The 16,191-nt window shown below is 42.6% G+C and overlaps 1 protein-coding gene across 6 annotated transcripts in view; it reads left to right on the forward strand.

Annotated features, from left to right (window-relative positions):
* The window catches only part of Smg6 (SMG6 nonsense mediated mRNA decay factor), a 231,825-nt gene that overhangs the window by 99,947 nt on the left and 115,687 nt on the right, over positions 1 to 16,191 (forward strand). For all 6 annotated transcript variants that reach the window (XR_004770736.1, XM_027426761.2, XM_027426763.2 and 3 more), the window contains 2 exons: positions 5,559 to 5,675; positions 8,893 to 9,061. Coding sequence is in view for 5 of the 6 variants with exons in the window: in XM_027426761.2 (XP_027282562.1) it covers positions 5,559 to 5,675; positions 8,893 to 9,061 (286 nt within the window). In the remaining variant the exon portion in view is untranslated. The remainder of the gene's footprint in view (positions 1 to 5,558; positions 5,676 to 8,892; positions 9,062 to 16,191) is intronic.

The following is a 16,191-nucleotide window of genomic DNA, read 5'->3' on the forward strand; positions in this document are numbered from 1 at the left end:
GTCAGTGAAGGCTCATCAGGGGAAATGTTGCTTTCCATGTCCCTCTTTCTGATCTCTTTACTGTACCCTGTGTAGGGATATGTCACAGCTTGCCTTAGACTCAGTTCATCTAACTCTTCCACCATTGTGCATGAGTATGTTGCTTGGATCTATCAGTGTTCCATTCTTCTGACTCATTCATTCCATACTTGAGGGAATAAAATGCCCAAGGGCAAGAACATGTCTTGTTTTGATCTGAGATCTTACTGCCTCCTCCAACCTCCTCTTTAGCCAACAGCTGCCACAAGGAACCCTGTGGCTCAAGCGACAGCAGAGGGATACTCTCTCTGCCCACTTCCTTTAAACAGGGAGGTTTGGGTGGGCTACACAGGAACTATGCCAGCCCTGCACTAACTAGTGACTGACTCATAAGAGAAGCAGCCTGATGTCTGAAAGATACAAAAGAGCCAAAAAATTGCCTCCAGGTGGTGCTAGTTTGGAGATGGCTGGCCAGTCATTTCCTCTTAGAGTAGATGGGGGATGGGGGTTGTGTGTGGAAATCAGTGAAGAAGTGGTCAGCTGAATTTTTCTTTAGTTATTAGTAAGGCAGCCAAGGAGATAGTTGCTTGTCTGATAGAATCGCCGTTGAATCCAGTGCCCTCTGAATCCTTCCCACTGCTGTCAGGGTAGCAGACTTACATATCACTCACCCTGAGTCAGTCTTTCATTACTGTTCCCATCCTCTTGCCAGGAAGCTAGCTATGTGTACTAAGAGAATTCTGCGGGTTTCATTGCTGGCAGGGTTTTTTTCTATGACCAGCCAAACCCCATCCCACTACTAGGGTTTTCTCCAAATCTCTCCCTTACAAAGACTTGGTACCCAATCCCAGGAGTTGATCAAAAGCAGTGACTCTGAGTCATTGTCTCTTGGCTGGGCTTATAGGTCCAAGCAGGTGGGCCTGTACTGTTTTCCTCCTATCCCCTCCCCACCTCTCCTGTCTCACTCCCATTTCCTGCAGGAGGATGCTTTGCCATCCTGGAGCCATCAGGCACAGCTTTGCTTTGGCAGCACCATTGCACACACATTGGTGGGAGAGGGGACGTGTTTATCACTTTTCCTGGAGATTATCTGTTTAAGCACTTCTCTGACAGTTACAATAACAAGGGCAGTGTGTTGTGTTTCCAGCAGAAGGACACTTGCTGTTGAAAGATGTATAGCACTAATTAGAAATACATAACATCCGGCCACATGGCAGCCTTCTCCCGGCCGCCCCATTTCCTGATTTCATACAACTTTGACGACAGTTGGTTTATGTTTTCCATGAATATATTCTCAGAAAAATGAGGAAGTCTCCCTGTTACATAGGAGCAAGAAGACATTTCTGCCTGAGCAGGTATTTGGCCATAGGAGCACTGGGAAGTATGGTCACTTGACTACTTGTAGGAAGGAGCAAGACCAACTTTAGACTTCAGCAGACTTTCTTGGTAAGAAGTATTTCTGTCTGGTGTCCTTAGCCAAAACCATCCCCCTAAATCCTTAAGAAAGCCTGCTTTTGGAAAGAAGGGGAAAGGCTATTTCACAATGTTAATGAGTTCCTCAGCTCATGTCAGCCTCTGTTACCTGACACAAAGCCAGAGGAACCAGGCAAATATCAAGGCAAACAATGCCTTTTCCTCCCCACCCACATCACTTTCTGGTCTGACCCAGCCCAACTTCGGGGATATATATGGATGTTCATCAGATTAGGCCCAGTTTCCTTAGTCCTTTAGGACTAAAGTAGGTAGGCTGTGGACTCTAGATGCTGTTTTTCTGCCAGCTCTCATGAGAGTGAATACTCTCAGGGAGTAGTATCTGTTGAGGCCAAGAACATCCTGAGTATACTACATACTCAATACATTTTCGCTTACAATGTATTGGGTCCATTTTGTCAAGGTTACTTGGGTAAATGATAATTTAATTCAACCTAGTAAGAAGTCTTTTAGTTATCAAAAACCCCACAATTATTTGTAGCTATATTCTCTGCTGGATCTAGCACATCATAGATGTTCAGTATGTTCTTGTCATACAACCAAACCATGGAGAACAGGCCTTCTGTTAAGTCAGATTGCAAGTTAAGCATAGGGCTGACCAAGACTCTCACATTCTCGGATAGTTTGGAATATGTCTACTTGCTTAATCAGGGAAGGCTACCTCCCTAATTTGTACCTCTTCACCAGTTGGGCCACCCAACAAACAGGCACTGTGTTTTGGAGCCTTTGCCTAAGAGAACATGGTGATACATGGAAAGTGATATAACCATGCAAGGTAGCTGCAAAACTGCCTTCAGGCTGTTTCTCTGGTTCTACACCAGAGGTTCTTATTGATATCTACCTGGTTTTATACCTTATGCAGTCCAGTCTCTTCAGAGGCCACAGATACCATTGCTTTTAAGCAGTTCATTCTTCTTGTTGTGCCCTAGCTCCCACCCTGAGCTCTGAGAGATAATATAATCTGAGATTGCTGTTTATCATAAAAGTAGAGATGAGCTTGGCCAGTTTTATCTTCATTGAGAATAAACTACTATGCCATTTTTTTTTTTTTTTTTGAGCAAAGGCATCTCCCTCCATCCCTGTAGCCTTCAGTGTGCAGGTGACTTCATCCTAAGCTGTCTTAACTAATGAGGGGATGCTAATTTGATCAAGTGTTTCAGCTACCAGACTGTGGCTTTTACTCATCCTCTCCCAGCTTCCCGTGTCCTGACTTTATTCATTCATCTGGGCTCTGTTGCTTAGTAAAGGCAGGCTGCTGTCAGTGGCTTGCAAGAATCTGTACTAGATAGAATGGAATTGGCAGTGCTGCTGTCTATGGCTGGGGGTGCAGGGAGATATTGCAGCTTTTCTTGGGATGAGTTACAAGTCTTCTTCTCTTCTGCTCATATTCTTTCTTGTTTTGGTTCTTACATGCTTATTTCCTTTCTGTCTCTTTTTAAAAAAGTAGTGTGTGTGTGTGTGTGTGTGTGTGTGTGTGTGTGTGTGTGTGTGTGTGTGTGTGTGTGTGTGTGTGTGTGTCTGGGGGTGGTAGTGCACATGCTATAATGCAGGTGTGAAAGCCAGAAAACAACTTTCTGAAATCACATCTCTCCTACCACTATTCGGATTCCAGGAATCTAACTCAAGTTGTAAGGCTTAGTAGCAAGTGCCCCCTACCCACTGAACCATCTTAACTACTCTCATATCCTTTCTCTTTAAACAAAGGTTTGTCCTTAACAGAAGACTGGGAGTGGTGATTTATCCTAATCTCATGGATTGTTACCACTTCTTTCCTGCCTGCCACAGTTAAGTTGGAAAGTTAGAGGATGACATTTGAGACCATTGGGCATCTGGTAGGATGGTAGAAAAGCCACAATAAGATTTTTCCTCTTATGCTATTCAATATGTTGAACCCTTCTGAGAAGCAGCTGGCTTCTCAGGTCTAGAACTTTGAAAATGCTTTGGGGTAGACATTGTGTGCTCCAGCCATCCTTGTTCCTATGATGAAGACTGATGAATAACTGTGGTTGTCTCCTGGAGTAACTTGTTTAGGTCCCTGGCAAGACTAGCAGCCTGATAGGTCAAAATGAAGACAGGAACAGAGATCAAGTGTGTAGATTATTATCCTTTTAACACCTGGAGATTCTGCATTCTCCTATGTTACTGAGGGTATTAACAAATTTGCTACTGCTAAAGCTAGTGAGCTTGTCCCCTGTGTCCATCTCCCTGTGTGTGTTGGGTGTCTCCTCCCTTGGACTGCTGCTTCTAGCATGTTGTTGATTGCCTTCAAGACTGGATGAAATGGCTGTTGAAGAAACCACTGATATTATTTAGTTCCTATCAAAGACTAGTTCTGTCCATTAGCAGAGTAGCTCCTTTCAGTGACCTAAAACTAGAAGGAAGTTAAAGCCAGGGTATAAGAGTGAGAGATGAGCCGGGCAGTGGTGGAACACGCCTTTAAACCCAGCACTCGGGAGGCAGAGGCAGGCAGATCTCTGTGAGTTTGAGACCAGCCTGGTCTACAAGAGCTAGTTCCAGGACAGCCTCCAAAGCCACAGAGAAACCCTGCCTCGGAAAAACAACAACAAAAAAAAAAAAAGAAAAGAAAAAAAAGAAAAGAAAAGAAAACGAAAAAAGAGTGAGAGATGAGGAGCCAGGGTTACTTTTTTTTTGCCTAGGGAAAAATTAAAAAAAAAAACAAACAAACAAGCTAACAGTGATCAAGTACATTATATGATAAGTGTTATTCTCTATAACATTAATTCATTCAGCAAAAATAGGTTAATGTGTTTTTGTGTCTCATGTGTGCTATCTTAGGATGAGGAGTATAGAAGACCTAGGCCTGGAACCAAAGTTGGTGATCCAAGACAATAAGTTTTAAATCTATTGTTGATTGTGTTCCTGCTGATAAGTTTTGATACCATAGTTTTACATTAGAAATAGCTAACTAAAGCAGGAACTATATAGCTCCAGTTCATTTTGTCCACTTTGACTTAATGATGTGTAGGAAAGTGATGTGATGAAGAATTTACACAGGTGGGGGAATCATTTCTTACAAGTGGTATAGCCTTTGGTGAATTACTTATGCTCAACTAAATAACCCCATACCCATGGTCATGCTGGCAACTTTAATCTTGAAGGGTCACTAAGAAAAGGGGTGGGAAGGCAGGTATGATCTAAATGCATTCATATATGAAATTACCAAAGAATAAATAATATTTTTAAAAAACATGAAAGGGACTGGGATCTGGGTTTGGAGACACAGCACCTACACAGAGGCACACAGTTGTCTATAATTCGCAGAGGATCCAGTGCCCTCTCTGGCATCCCCAGGCCCTAGGCATGAACATGGTCTACATGTTTACATGCAAGGAAAACATACATATAAAATAAATATTTAAGCAAAGAAAACTTAAAAATAAAAGATAAGAGAATAAGAGGGGTAGTTGTTGGGAAGTACTAGGGGTTCAGAGGACTGGTGGTGGACAAGAGAGAATAGAGAGTTCTCTCCGTCCCTGCCTCCTGAAACTACATCATATACACATGTAAAATTATCATTTAATTTTTATTTTAAAAAATATAGAATACAACTATTTTTATTAGTCATGCAATATTTTACACCTTTTCAATTATCTAACCCTTGAGCATTGTAGAAATGAAAGTATCTTTGTGGTATTGCCTGCTTACATATACTTTCTTTGTTAGAAATTTCTCATACTGTGTACTCAAAAAGTACCTAAAATTGATTTGTGTTCATTTTTAAGTTCATGTAATAAGTGATACATGGTTTTTTTAATAAAAATAATAGATTAAAAATTTAAAAGACACACATCACAGGGTATCTTGTGATGTTATCAAGCAGTTGTCTGTGTGCAGGACATGCTGGTAAGTGCTCCATATATAATACAAAGTTATATAAATCTACTTCAAGAGAGAGCTTACTACCATCACCTGTACTTGCAGAGGGAGAAAAAGAAGCTGAACAATGTGTCCAGGGAGCCCTTCCCATAGGGCAGCAAGGTAGCACTTGGACCCTGGGGTATGATGGAGTTTCCTTTGCTCCTTTGCAGACTGCTTCTCAGAGGAGTGTCGCTCTGTGATCCAGGAACAAGCTGCATCCTTGGGCTTGGCTATGTTCTCCCTGCTGGTACAGCGCTGCACATGCTTACTTAAGGACTCTGCCAAAGGTACGCAGGAGGGCCCTGGCCATTGCATTTTCCAGTTGCCCAACCCTGTCCAGTTGAACCTCAGAGTGCTGGTGCTCAGTCTTTTCCCTGCTTTCTGGTCTTCTTTCTCCCAGAATTCCCTCTTCTTTTTCTTACTTTAACCAGTCTATCATCTGTATAGTCTGGTGGCCTACCAGGCCTTCTTTCCTCTTTGTGGCTCTGTTCCTTCCCTTTTTCTTTTTAGTAGTTAGGAATTTCATTCTACCTATGGGCTCTTTCTTATATGGGATTTTTGTTTGTTGGCTTTGTTTTATTCATTCGTTCATTCATTCATTCATTCATTCATTTATAGACAGGGTCTCTCTCTCTGTGTAGTCCTTGCTGGCCTGGAACTCTCTATATAGACCAGGCAGGCCTCGAACTTACAGAAGATTTACCTGCCTCTGATTCCCCAATGCTGGGACTAAAGGCTTTTTACATGTTCTTGTATCTTTAATTTAAAAAGACCTGGAGAGGAACTGGATAAATAGCTCAGTGTTAAGAGCTGCTCTTTCAGAGGACCCTGATTTGATTCCCAGCACCCACATATTAGCTAACAAACATCTGTAACTCCAAATGCCTCTGAGGACATCAGGAATGCAAATGGTGCACAGACAAACGTGCAGGCAAAATACCCCCCCCACACACACACAAAACAAAACAAAAAAAACTAAAGACAAATAAAAGATCTGAAGACTGAGTATGAATTCTCCCTTCCATTTTATTATCTCCCCAGTGCTAAGGACTGAACAAGTTTCCCTTTGTTTTCTTTCTTTCTTTTTTTTTTTTCTGATTTCACAATTTTTTCTTTATTTAGAAAAGCAATATTTGATCAGGGACCACAGAAGCTATAGCAGAATACAGGGAAATAAAACAGACCAAGACATGACTGCTGGTCTTCCCTTTATTTTCATAATTTATGTTTCTATGCTTTTATATTCATGTCTCCTTTTGGTGTGTGGTAGCTCTGCTATACTCACTGTAGGCCAGCTATCTTGAATTCTCAGCTTATGTGTCAGTATTGACAAGCAGCAAAGCCATTCCCTCTTGTTATCCCATTCTACCAGTTCTGTGAATGCCTTCTGCTTCTAGAGTTGCCTTTTGTTCAAGGGTAGGGACAACTTTGTGTTTTGAAACATTTTCACATTTACAGAATAGTTGGGTTTAATAGCTCATGCCTATAACCCCAATGACTCAGGAAGTAGAGAAAGGAAGAGTTCAGGGTGACTCTTGGCTATATAGAGACTTTGAGATCAGACTGAATTGCATGATACCCTGTCTCAAAAAACAAAAACAGGGCCAGCAGTATGGCTCAGTAGGTAAAGCATACAAGCCTAACAATCCATTTAAAAGTGGAAGGAGAGAACCAGCTCCACAAAGTTGTCCTGTGATGTTCATATTCATATCCATGGTAATAATAAACAAAAATTAAAAGAATAATGCAGAATACTTTTATATATGCTTCTTCTAAACTCCCAGGTAGTTAATATTTTACCATGTCTTTAGGTTTTCTGATTTACACATACATGACATGCTTATTGTTTTTTTGGTTTTTTTTTTCCCTCCAAGGCAGGGTTTCTCTGTGGCTTTGGAGGCTGTCCTGGAACTAGCTCTGTAGACCAGGCTGGTCTCAAACTCATAGAGATCCAACTGCCTCTGCCTCCTGAGTGCTGTGATTAAAGGCGTGCACCACCACTGCCCAGCATGCTTATTTTTTTTTCATATATATACATGCACAGTTATTATTTTTGTACCGAACCATTTGATCTTACATGGCAAGTGTGGTTGTTCTTTAAATCTAAATACTTGACTTTGTGTTTCCTCATTCTAAGGTTTGTTTGTTTTTTTTTTTTTTTTTCTCTTTTTTTGAGACAGGGTTTCTATGTATAGTCCTGGCTATCCTGGAACTCACTCTGTAGGCCAGGCTGGCCTTGAACTTAGAGCTCTGCCTGCCTCTGCCCCCCAAATGCTGGGATTAAAGGAATGCTCCACTACTACCCAGCAAGGACAATGTCTTAATAGTTACCAGAATCTGGAGACTGAGGATGCAGCTCAGTGTAGAGTATTTTCCTAGCATTTACAAGGCGTGGGTTATATCCCTAGCAAAACAACAAACAAATCAGAAATTTACCAAAACCAGGGAATCAGAGCTAAAGCAATGGCTCAGTGGCTAAGATTACATATTACTCCTGTAGAGAAATATAGTTCTGTTCCCAGCACTCACATTGGGCAACTCAAAGCCACCTGCAACTCCAGCTCTAGGGCATCCAAATGTCCTTCTGGCTTCCAAAGCAGTCATGTGCCCACATATAGACACACACAAGTACACATAATTAAAAACAAAAGCAATTTAATAAAACAAAATTAGGGCACTTGGGAGGCAGAGGCAGGAGGAGGAGCTATTTGAGTTTGAGGCCAGCCTGGTGAGTTCCAGGACAACCAGGCTGTTATACAGAGAAGCCCTGTCTCAAAAATTAAAACAAACAAAACGAGGAAATCAGTGTTGATATACTACAATTATTGCATCTATAGGCCTTATTCAATTTGTATGAATTTCTCTGATAATGTTCTTTGTTGAGAAAGTGGCCTTTAAAGTCATTCTGTACCCAGCCTGACTTCAATGTCAAAATTCTCCTGATACTGGAATGACAGGCATGTGCTTCCAGGCCCAGCTCTAATAATGTTCTTTGGGCAGTGTTGGGGTTCTGCCCTAGGCTGTAGTCCAGGATCATACATTGCATTTAAATACTGTATCTTTTTAGTTTCCTAAAGGAGACTACCTCTCTTTGTTTTTCATAATCTTGACATTATTGAAGTACAAGCCATTTATTTTGGAGAATGTTCTTCAATTTGTTTTTTCCCCAATATTTCCTTCTGATTAAGTTCAAGTTGTGCAGTTGTAGCAGGAACTCTGGTGCTAAAGGGATACTAAGAAAGTGAGCTGGAAGCTATGGTGGAGACTTGTGCTGGACCTCAGGTGAAGCAGAAGCAGGTGTCTCCAAAGAAAAGCCAGTTCATTGGTTCTTTTTGTCCTACTTTCAGAGTTCCCAAAGTGCTGGTGCATGGCCTCACTTTTGAGTCCAGCTCTCCTATTAACTTAGTCTCCCTTTGCTAAGAGTTTGCTGATGTCCCAGAATGCCAGGCTTCACTGAAGGGCCACAGCATAAATAGGCCCAGTTCTCATACTTTGCCTCTGCAGCTCAGCTGTCCTCTACTGAGGACCAAGACGACCAAGATGACATCAAGGTGTCTTCCTTCGTCCCGGACCTGAAGGAACTGCTCCCCAGTGTGAAAGTCTGGTCGGATTGGATGCTTGGTTACCCAGACACCTGGAACCCTCCACCCACATCTTTGGATCTGCCCTTGCAGTAAGTTGGCTTGCCTGTTCCTTCTACCCTGTGTCCCTATTCCTCACCACCCACCCCACCTAGTCTTTAGTCTGCTTCCTCCTAACCATTACAGCTTCCTTATTTCTTCCTCATTTGATGGTTTTTTGTTTTGTTTTGTTTGTTTTTTTTTTTTTTTTTGGTTTTCCGAGACAGGGTTGCTCTGTGTAGATTTGGAGCCTGTCCTGGCACTCGCTCTGTAGACCAGGCTGGCCTCGAATTCACAGAGATCCGCCTGCCTCTGCCTCCTGAGTGCTGGGATTAAAGAAGTGCACCTCCAATGCCCGGCTTCTTCCTCATTTGAACCTTGATTTTTTTCCATTCCCTTAACACCTTCCCTGTCTCTTGATGTTTAGGTTATTCTAACCCATTCTCTAGTCCTTTCCTTCTCTTGAACACTCCCCTTGTCTCTTGCTCCATAGTTCTCTGTCTTGTTCCTACTTTCTCATCCTCACTTCACACTGCTCATGCTCACCACCTTTGCAGCTGATGCTAGGATCTAGATATATGTTGATACATGTGTGAGACTTTGCCTGTTTCTCTTTTAGTTTTGTTAACTGATCTCACATCTGCTTATATAGCCTTCTTTACTCAGTGTTTTTCACCTTCTCTTGTGGCAAATAATGTGTGCTGCAGCATGAGTGGGTGGGTGCATATCTCTTCCTTCTCTATTCATTCTTTTGCTGTCTGTTCACCTTGCTCTTTCCCCATCTCTGTTTAGTGCCTGTAGGGGTATCTGTTGGTGTGAGGTGTTGTAGGGAGACACTGTAACCACGCCTCTTAAGGAATGGCTACAGGTGTGCCTGACCACGCCTGTCAGGGTGTGGTCAAGGTGATGTCAGGGTGATGTGGGAGAGGTTTTTAAGGGGCAGACAAGGCACATGGGGCTTGCTCGCTTTGCTGCTTTGGCATGTTCTGGCTTGCTGTTGGTTGGCATTTATCTATTAAAGTTTATCCTAACCTTATGGATTTGGTATCAGCTATTCACCGCTTTAAGGTGTATTGTAGTTTCTAAGGATATGTGGTTCTGTATAGATGGTCTTTACAGATCGTTGTGTTTGTATTGCAGTTTTTTGTGGGTTTTGTTGTTTCAAAATAGTAGTAAAACATATAATGGAATTTATATTATAGTAATTCTTATGTTTACAATTCACTGGCATAAATTACATCTACAGTATTCTTTGTCTATGTCTGGATTCAGTCTTAGTCTTGCCAGGCAGGGTCCCATTTCTCCATGTGTGTCTGTGGATATGTGGGTCTCAGTGTCTGTCTGTACTCAGTGTCTGTCTGTTCTATGTATTTCTACTTCTGTGTGGTTTCATCTAGGGGCAATTCAATATGCCTGTCATTGGCTGCCTATATGTGTCTATGTGTATCAGTCTGTGGCTATATGTGTTGTATCCATAAGATATGTTACAGTCTGTGCCTATACCCATTTATATCTGTGGTTTTTGTGTCCTTGGGTCTGTGTTTGGGTTCATCCATTCTCATAGGGATCTGTTCCAGTGTCTGGATCTATGTCAATAAGTTTTTCTTTTATAGATTTATTTATTCATGCATTTGTTTATTTTATGTATATGACTGTTCACACATATATACATACGTGTATACATATATATATATATATATATATATATATATATATATATATATATGATCTATGTGCTACATGTGTGCTTGGTGCCCATGGCAGTCAGAAGAGGGGACTGGATTCTCTAGAATTAGAGTTAAGTACAGTTGTGAGTTGTCATGTGGGGCATGAGTCTTCTGTAATCAAGAACAATTAATGCTCTTAACCACAGAGCCATCATTTTTCCAACACCTGAAAATGTTCTTGAAAACTCATGCCCTTGTCCATAGTTTATACATAGATATGATACATTTGTCAGTGTGATTGTCTTTGTGTGCTAATATGGATGTTTCTGTTGGAGGAGGAGTCTTTGTATGATGATTTGCCTGTTTCTTCCTGTCTATCTCTGCTTGTCTCAGCTTGTCTTTTTTGTCTGCCTGTGTAAAGCTGGATTAGGCTCTAGGGGCTTTGTAGCTGTGTGTTTATGTGTTTTGGAACAAGCATATGTATCTAGTACCTCATCATTCATGCTCAGAACTCTTCTCTGGGAGAAGGAAACTCTAGAGGGTAGAGTAGGACACCTTGGCTGATACTGGGGAATAATGAGGGGGTGTTTCTCTGGAGTGGCTGCCAGGCATGTATATTTCCTAGACTCATGGGTGACCCACAGAGGGAAGGCTGCCCCAGAGATTTCTGGTCAATAGTCACCGAACTTTCTGTGTGGGCTGTATAGTCTTGACTCTGTCTGCTTTCCTTCCAAATTATTTCTTTGCACCTCACCACAAAAAGCACCCCTGAACTATTACTCCTGCTTTCTTTGGTCCCTCCCTAGCTCAAGCTTTGTAATTGTATGGACATTGGTCCCAGCATCAGATAGTTCACTTGCTTCCTGTGAGCCCTCCCAGGTTTCTAAAATGTGTTCCAGACTGGTCTCATGAGGAGGATTGAACCCTGAGTTGGGCAGCTGGAGCTACACAAAAGAACTTGCAGAACTGCTGGCCAGGGGCAGCTATTTCCCAGCAGTGATCCCTGAAGAGTTAGTATGTACAATCTCAAATTTTTAGGCTATTAATCTGTAATACGGACTAGGCAATTTGAAATTTGGGAGAAAAATAGCCAAAAAAGACACAACTTTCTCAGTATCTAAGCCACTGATTTTGATGTGTGAAAGGCCCCTGAGTAGTCTTTTCCTTCTGTCAGGGGCAAGGAAGCAGGCCATGTGTCCCTAGAGCTTGAGTCTTTCTGGATCACCTCAGCCCAGATCCACAGATCCCTTAGCTATGATCCACCCATGTCCTGGACCATTAGATTTGTTAATTCTTCTGTAGTACTTCTCCCTTTATCCTTCTCTTCCTCACTCCCTTTGGCTTTTGTTTGGCTTTGGAAATGTGATGCTTATACAGGAAGTACTGGTGGTGCTGAGGTGCTGAGCCTGTTTTCCCATTGGATGTTGAAGCAATGGTCCATTGCCTGTTCTGTAAGCTGCTGCTTATCTTTGGACAAGGGCTCAGTCTATAGCTGGACATGTGGTCCAAACCACATCCATCTCCAATGGAACTAGAAGGGTTTGGGACACATGAATCCTATTTGCTTCATTTATTGGACTTCTTTTTTTAAAAAAATATTTTTATTTTATGAGAATTGATTGGTGATTTGCCTCCAAGTATGTATGTTTATATGAGGGTGTCAGATCCTTTGGAATTGGAGTTACAGATAGTTGTGAGATGCCATGTGGGTGCTGGAAATTGAACCCTGGTCCTCTGGAAGAACAACCAATGTTCTTAACCACTGGGCTATCTCTCCAGATCCCTTATTCAGACTTCTTTACAGAAAAAAACAAATCTGACCCAATACTATATTGGATGTGACTTCCTACTAAATAAGTTTTTGTGGTTATGGATATTCACTCTTGTGAATCTGGGCAAGAGAAATGCCAGTGTGGTCAGGAATTAGGTCCCCTTGTTCTTGTGTTCTCCCTCCTCTCCTCTTCTCTCCCCACCCCCAATGAGGATCAGCAGCTGCCTGTCACTGGAATGCAAGTTTAAGTGTCAAGCAGCAGTTGCAGTCCTTGGGCCTGACCCCAAGGCATAGTCATAAGGACTAAGTTCAGCAGAGCATACCTGGTCTGACTGACGTTGAGGGTAGTTCCATTTTCTAGCCTTAAGATCTGAGCATTGGAAAAATGGACTGAGAATTATTTTACTTTTTCTCTTTTCTAGATTTTCCTGTCACTGGCTACCTGCATACACCCAATAAGTACCATGCTTGAGATCATTGACAAACTTTGGTGGCTCTGTGTCTCCCTCCCTCCCTCCCTTTCTTTTTTTTCATATGGTCTGTCTGGTTTTTGAGACAAGGTTTTGCTCTATAGCCCAGTCTAACCTGGAACTCCCTATGTAGTCCAGGCTGGCTTCAGGTTTATGGCAGTCCTTCAGGCTCAACTGTGGTCGTACTGGTATTACAGGTGTGAGTCACCAGACAATGGCTTTTATGAAGTCTTCTTTTGAGGCCATAGGGAATGACATACCCTAGATAGTTCTCTAGAGGTCAGAACCATAACACCCATGACACTGGGAAGTTCCTTCTTACAGATCTTCATTTCGAAAGGTTTAGGAATGCTCTCCAGGGCGTAGGAAGGAAATGGCTTCCACTTACAGCGACCCTCTTTACGTGTTTTCATTGGTTCTTGCCTGCATTTCTTCTCTGCAAAGACAGACTTTTCTCTCTGATCATAAGATAAGGTGACCAGATAGTTTATATTTCCTCTTGCATTTCTTCTAGGAAATCTACCCCCAGATGATCCCTCTTACCTGTTAGACCCTTACTTCATTTGTTGCCCTTGCTCCCTGTATGGTTAGATATTCATGGCATACAATCCTCCACTGTCCTGGGATTCCAGAGCTCACCATTAGTCTTCTTGGTTGTCTCCTCTTAGCCTGTGTTCCTCTGCTGTCTGGTCAAATCTACCTTTCCTAGGTAGGCACCTATGGAACACTTAGGATGACAGGGACAGAATCTCATTACTCTTGAGGAGCTGATAAGGGAATATTTGCAGAGCCACTTGTTTCTTCCCCACAGTGGTATTTGGTAGGTAAGGATCTATTAGGAGTAGTAAAGAATGGCTTCATATCCCAGGAGATTTTGGGTGCAAGAGTATTGTGGGCTGTGGCAGGTGGTTTCCTTGACCAATGTAAAAAGTAGTATAGAGGGGAACAGACTTGAGTATTTGGAGGGACCACCTACTTCACTGTCAATTAGCACAGGTTTGTAGGGCTTTTTTTTTTTTTTTTTTTTCTTTTTTAAGGCAGGAACGGCAGGCAGCTGCTTTCTACTTCACCAAGTGACCATGAGGAAAGGTGTCAATGTCAGCCAAGGGAAGAGAAGCTGTGTAGCAGTCTTCCATGAACCTAGACATAGGAGCTCCTTGTATCCCAGGACCTTGGGCAGAGCCAGGGCAGTGGGACAACCTACCTCATTTCACAGTCTCTGCTGAAGCCAAATCTTCCCTCATCTTGATCTCTAGTTCTTAGTAAGTGAAAGAGTCAGGGGACTTTGAGAACATCCAAACCTAGCCCAGCTGTGGCAGTTGGTTTATTGCTTTCAGCTGGTACTTGAACCCAGGTCCTGGTCTTGGAGGCTTTCCCAGGTTTAATCCCCAGAGCTTTCTCTGCAGCTGTATGACACTGTGCTGACCCCGAATGAGGATAGGAAAATAGAACCAGTGCCAAGCCAGAGTCTCTTTTTCATTTGGAGTCTGGCTGTCTGCCCATGACCAGGGTTACATAATGGGAAACATAGCTGGGGCTCTGGAGAGCCCGCGTTTCACCAGGCTGCCCAGACCTTCGCATTCTGATGCTATATATCTTCCTAATTGTAGCTCGGATGCATTTATCACACTGTTGGATTGGAGTACTGTTTTTAAAAAAAAAAAAAAAAATCTAGAAATTCCTGAATTTGCTGCTTTTCCATTGCTTGTCCTATACAGTCTGCAGAGCATACTTGAAAAAAAAACTCCGAGGGAGCCCTCCAAGGCTCCATCATCAGAGAGAAAAGGGGGCGTGTCTTCAGGGAGCTCACATATGTTGGCCTTGTAGATGAGATAGAAATTCTTGAGTTAAAGAAGCAGCTAGTTCACGCACCCTCATAGGCAGCTTTGAACGAGAACTGATCCCAAATCTAATCGGCAGCCTTTCAAGGACGCTTAATACGTCTTCCCAAAGAGCATTTTAGGAGGTCACTAAGTAATGGTCCATCAGCACTTCCCTGAAGGAAGTGCTGGTGACTGTGGGAAGCCCCTTTGCTACCCTGGCTCCCCACCCAGTCTCCCTGGCTCCAGTTTGGGGCGTCAGCACTGTAGCCTGGCACCAAGGGGTTCCTCTTCCTCCAAGTGCTGAGTATAGGGCACACATGATCTCTCCCATGGCAGGAGCCTCTGTCTTCTCCCCTCGCCTCCCACAGGACTCTTTGTGAGAGGAAGGAGTGTTGGTCTAAGGCTTTAGTCTGACCCTACCAGGGTACAGCAGCTGACCCCAGGGAGAGACTTTCCAGCACTGGACTAAGGTTATTTGGGTCCAGTGTATGCTAAACTGAAAAGACGTGTTGGAGTGGTTACAGCTAAAAGCTTGGAGAGGCAGGAACCGTGAGAATCAGCACCAGGGAGGCCGCCAAGGGTTCTGTTCAGGCCATGGAGATGTCAGGATCCCCTAGGGGCTGCTTTTTCCCAAACCCAGTACTGATGGGTTTAACACACTATAGTGATGTGACAGAGGCTATACATACAAGTGTGACTTGAGAGAACTGAAATCAAATAAGGCTATGACCTACATAGAGTTTGGGGATGTGACAATAAAAGAGACCCTTTGGTGCTTGAGAAATCCTAAGATGAGGTTACAGTGACCTGTTACTGACTGTAGAGCTCTAGCTTCACTGTCTAGAGACATGGAGAAGCTTTATCTCTTTGCTGTAGTATAGCTCTTCTAAGCAGAACTGATTTAGGGCTGAGTACTTTTTCAAAGTACCCAGTTGATTGACTTCTTTTGTATAAACTAGGGTTATTGAAGGAAAGTCTTGAACTAGGTCCTATGTTCTAATGCTTAACTAGTAAACCTCTCTGAGTTCATGGAGCATGGTATCTTGCTCCCTGTCTTACCCCTTGGAATAGTGATCTTTCTGTATCAGGGCAGCATCTAAAACCCAAATTTTGTGGTTCCTGTATCTTAGTGAGGTAGCTAAATCTCTACCCTATCGTAGAGCCTACTGAAATTCATAGCACTGAGGTTCCAGAACCATATACTCATCCTGCTGCAAACAGGCTTTTAACAGAATTTACTAACATTTAAGCCCAAATATTCTTTGAATGCCACTAGACTTGTTAGGTTTAGATCCATCTCTACTGCTAGCCATTTTCTGCAGTTGAGTGAGAAGTATTCCAGGTCAGCCAGGGCCTTATGTTGTCTATTAATTCAATGAGTTGGGCTCCCAAACCCAAAAAAAAGGAAATACATTTTTTAAAGCAGATAACATACATCTTTGAGCATTTTGC

This window comes from Cricetulus griseus, chromosome 7, assembly GCF_003668045.3.
Source record: "Cricetulus griseus strain 17A/GY chromosome 7, alternate assembly CriGri-PICRH-1.0, whole genome shotgun sequence".
NCBI classification, from domain to species: Eukaryota; Metazoa; Chordata; class Mammalia; order Rodentia; family Cricetidae; genus Cricetulus; species Cricetulus griseus.